Genomic DNA, 4,055 nt, shown 5'->3' with positions numbered 1-4,055 from the left:
GAGTATTCTAGGTAGCTGTGGGAGTCGGTGGGCTTGAAATGAATATCGGTTTCTAGGTGGTTGCCCGATATGGAGACAGAGAGGTCCAGGAAGGGGAGAGAGGTGTTAGAGATGGTCCAGGTAAATTTAAGGTTGGGGTGGAAGGTGTTAGTGAAGTGTATGAACTGTTCGAGCTCCTCGTGGGAGCACGAGGCGGCGCCGATACAGTCATCAATGTAACGGAGGAAGAGGTGGGGTTTAGGGCCGGTGTAGGTACGGAAGAGGGATTGTTCCACGTAACCTACAAAGAGGCAGGCGTAGCATTGCCAGCAGAATTATTTTTAGCTCCTATTTATCTCTGATCCAGACCCCAATGGAGGACAGATATCCAGCTCAAGGTATTCTTTACTTTAACCAACGTAGAGCACTCAAGATGTAGGTGTTCAGTATTATATTACAAAAACAAATGGGAGGTTGGGAGTACCAACCGTGTAGGATACAAGGTTAACTTACCTACAGAAAGGCCAAATGTTCGAGAAACTGATTGGTGTAGTACATTATTCGTTAACTTAAAGGTATAGTTCAAACTTCTATTGGTATCAGTAATTTCCAGAATACTGCGCAGTGAGTATAAGCCATTGTCACTTTGTTGGTAATAAGTCTCAGACTGAGCAGAAATATCCTCATTGTCTTCATTGTGCCAAGACACAAATGCCTTGGGATAACCTTGAGATTCAAATCTGAAAACTGTCCCAGATGGTCTTAGTTGGATGTAAAAGTCAGGTTCTTTGTAATAGGCTGGAGAATAAAAACAAACAAGTCAATAGAAATAAGAAATAAACTTGACAACAAACTAAGAATTGTGTTAATAACTGGAATTAAACAATGCCATTAAAACTTTAAATGTTCAAACAGACCAAGGGGCAGTGATCACTGTTATAGTGGTCATTTTGGAAAGCTATTTAATTTATAACAAATGTAGCTGAAGGTGGAAAATCCTACAAGAGCAGCTGTTAAACCAAGAATTATGAAAGGAGAGTAGAATGCTGTCCAGTTGTTAACATATCAGTGAAGGGCATCAACAAACATATATGAATGAATTAGAGATGGAGTAGGGCACCCTGTCCCTGAATGGATTGACCATTCAATTAGGTCATGGCTGATCCAATCACAGCCTCAACTCCATCATTCTCACCCACCCTGAACCTTTCACCACAATCATACAAACACGATCATTAAAGTTATTTATACAACCACTGTTTTCATGGTGTCTTGCACCTGCACACACAGACAACATCGGTGCTCACCCAGTAACAATTTAAAGAGATGAGCAGCACAAAAAAAGAACCCAACTTTGGATTTCACCACTTCTCCAGAGTGTCTCTGGATTAGCGCCTTCCTTCCCAGAACTGGAAGCTTCTGGACTGATTTCTAGCTCAAAGAGATCTGTAAATGGGGAAATGTAATTGAGTTTTGGCAAATAGGGTCTGATCACTAAACCCACAACATTTACCAACATTTTCTATCTTGAGATTTACAAGACTGTTGAAGCACATACTTCCTCTCTGCTTCCTGCCTTTTGTCTCTTCTCCATACCCACTTGCCCCGGAGGAGAAGTTCAATTTGTTGCTGGCATAACATGCTCAGGTATCAGCTCAAATCATCATCATTGTTCAGCTTTACGCTGAATTCTTTATTGTCAGTGGGTTTCTCATTTATGAGGAGGTCACATTTCAGCTGGATCCTGGAGATATCCAAATACAATTAGGTTGGGGAACAGCCAACAGGCATGGCCATCCTCACTGAGATGGGAGGAGGTCAGGAATAGAGAAAAGAGTTAGACCAGAGTTTGGGCAATCTACCTGGTCTGTAGGGCACGGCTTAGACACTTATACCCTCTTGGCCATCTGGGGAGGCTACGAAGTGGGATTTTAATTTACAACTTCAAGGAACTAAAATAAACGCAGAAATAAGTACCTGCAAACATTACGGACATCGTGCCCCAGCCACTTCCTATAGCGTCACTAACAAAGCACTTGTATTGTCCAGCATCCTCTGGTTTCACTTGGCTCAGCTTCAGTGAAGCATTCCCTCGCTTTAATTCCTCCATGAATAAGCTTGTTCTCCCTGAATACTGAGAGCTTTGGTGACTCAGTTGCTCCTTTCCATAATAATAGCTATACACAACTTCCTCAGTCTCGACACGTTGCCAATTGATGACCAGTCGTTCTAGTGATGGAGATCCATGCTGAACAGTAAAGTTACATCTTAGCACAACGGAGTGGCCATAGACAGCAGTGACCAGTGTGTCTGGGGTATGGACATTAAACTCCACTGTGAATGAAGAGGAATAGATTAGTAACAGCATGCTTTCAAGATCTTCTTAAAACTCATGATCAAGTATTTATTTTGATGGATTGTTATCTTTATATAATCATAAATACATCACCTAGCAAGAAAAAATATCGAAAGGTAAACTTGCAAGTCATTATCCGCAACTTCAATATCTTGATGAGATGGAGGGACATATTGAGCACGGTTTTTGAGGGGGGTGAAGGGAAATAGATTCAGGACCAGTCCCTGCCCCCAGACATGGTGCCCCTCACTCCAGGTTGGCCCATTCCAAGGGGAGTGCGGGGAGTGACTGACAGCTGAGGAAAGACCCTACCAGTGTGTGGGGTAAGCTCCTCTTCACCAGCCCCTGCCCTACCAACCCTTTCACTGCCAGCTGATGTCACAGGCCACTTCGGAGCATGTGTGGGAGCTGACTTGGCATCCTGGACAATCAATCAATCAGTCTGATGGTAAAAACTTTAAAAAACTTCAAAACTTCAAACACAGAGGCAAGGGAGGATAAGAGAGGATAACCTCATTACACACTACAGCCATACTTAACTGGGATATCCAAAGCTGAAAGTCAATAAATGTATAAGCCTTAATGCAATAACCATATTTGCTCTAATACCACTGGGGGAAATCCCAAGAGCTGTTTAAATGCCTGGTAAAAGGACATTGGGAAGTGCAGCTGCTTGAACACTGACTTTTCAGTTCTGGGGTCTACTTTATGAATCCAACCCAAGCTGAGAGAATGAGAGTCTCCTTTGTAAAGGCATTACGTGAACAGCTTGGAGAATCTCAGTCCCAGTTCCCACTGGGCACGGGAATTGAACACAAAGTTGTCCCTAAATTGGCAATCTCACTCAAAAGCCCATAAAATGACTGAGGTTATTGCAAGAAGGACAAATCAGTCATTCAGGAGTGAAGGTTTGAGATTGGGCTGGAGATCCATCACCAGAGCAACAACTTACTTGTGAAGCTGGTTGTACCTCGTCAAAGTGTTCTATACTGATTGCGTTGAAATGGAAGATTTTATAAAGTCTAGAAAAATCCCTGACAAGCTGACTTTTTCATTAGCACTACTTCACTTCCAAAGATGCTGACTGACCTGCTGAGTTCTTTTCTTCCCCCACCCCTGCCCCCAGTTCTGCTTTATTTCAGATTTCTCACATCTAAGGTACTTTTTTTTTCTGTTGAGCATAAAAGCAATGTACTTCAAAACACCCCCTCAAAATACAAAACTGACAAAAAAAAACTGCCTCCAACTTAAATTGGAAATGTAATGAACAAACAACGGAATCAATACAGATACTTTTCTTGAAATATTTTGGTACTTTTCAGTTTCATGTCTGTTTTTGTTCATGCAAAAACCCCCACAAACTTTACAAATTAAACATATTATTTTGATGCTTTGCTAAAAGATGTAAAGGACACTAAATTGCATTGATTATTTATTAAAATAAAGAAGAAAACAGTTTGATTGAAAATCTTACCAACAGCTGAACTGTATCCAATTGTCAGAAAAATACCAAGCAGAGTTCTCAAAATACTTTGATCACTTTTCATAATACGTTTCGATCTCCTTCTCCCAGAATCTGCTGAAACACAAAATCAATATTAGTGGAAACTCACACAGATTACAACACGACAACTTGACTGCCACTGGAGCTAGTAGGAACTGCAGATGCTGGTGAATCCGAGACAACAAGGTGCAGGGCTGGATGAACACAGCAGGCCAA

At 41.6% G+C, this 4,055-nt stretch overlaps 1 protein-coding gene across 1 annotated transcript; it reads right to left on the bottom strand.

Annotated features, from left to right (window-relative positions):
- Positions 1-239: 239 nt before the first annotated feature.
- LOC125482362 (CD276 antigen-like) lies at positions 240-3,910 on the bottom strand. The gene is made up of 3 exons (XM_048594428.1): positions 3,810-3,910; positions 1,957-2,313; positions 240-777 (listed from the first exon to the last, which is right to left on the bottom strand). The coding sequence occupies exons 1-3, from the start codon at positions 3,880-3,882 to the stop codon at positions 434-436; spliced, it is 774 nt and encodes a 257-aa protein (XP_048450385.1). The 5' UTR covers positions 3,883-3,910; the 3' UTR covers positions 240-433.
- Between the last annotated feature and the right edge of the window lie 145 nt (positions 3,911-4,055).

The sequence above is a fragment of the Rhincodon typus genome, unplaced genomic scaffold, assembly GCF_021869965.1.
Source record: "Rhincodon typus isolate 14 unplaced genomic scaffold, sRhiTyp1.1 hic_rhity00009304, whole genome shotgun sequence".
In the NCBI taxonomy this organism is placed as follows: Eukaryota; Metazoa; Chordata; class Chondrichthyes; order Orectolobiformes; family Rhincodontidae; genus Rhincodon; species Rhincodon typus.
Note: the sequence above shows the minus strand (reverse complement) of the source record. Positions and strands in the feature narration are given on the sequence as shown.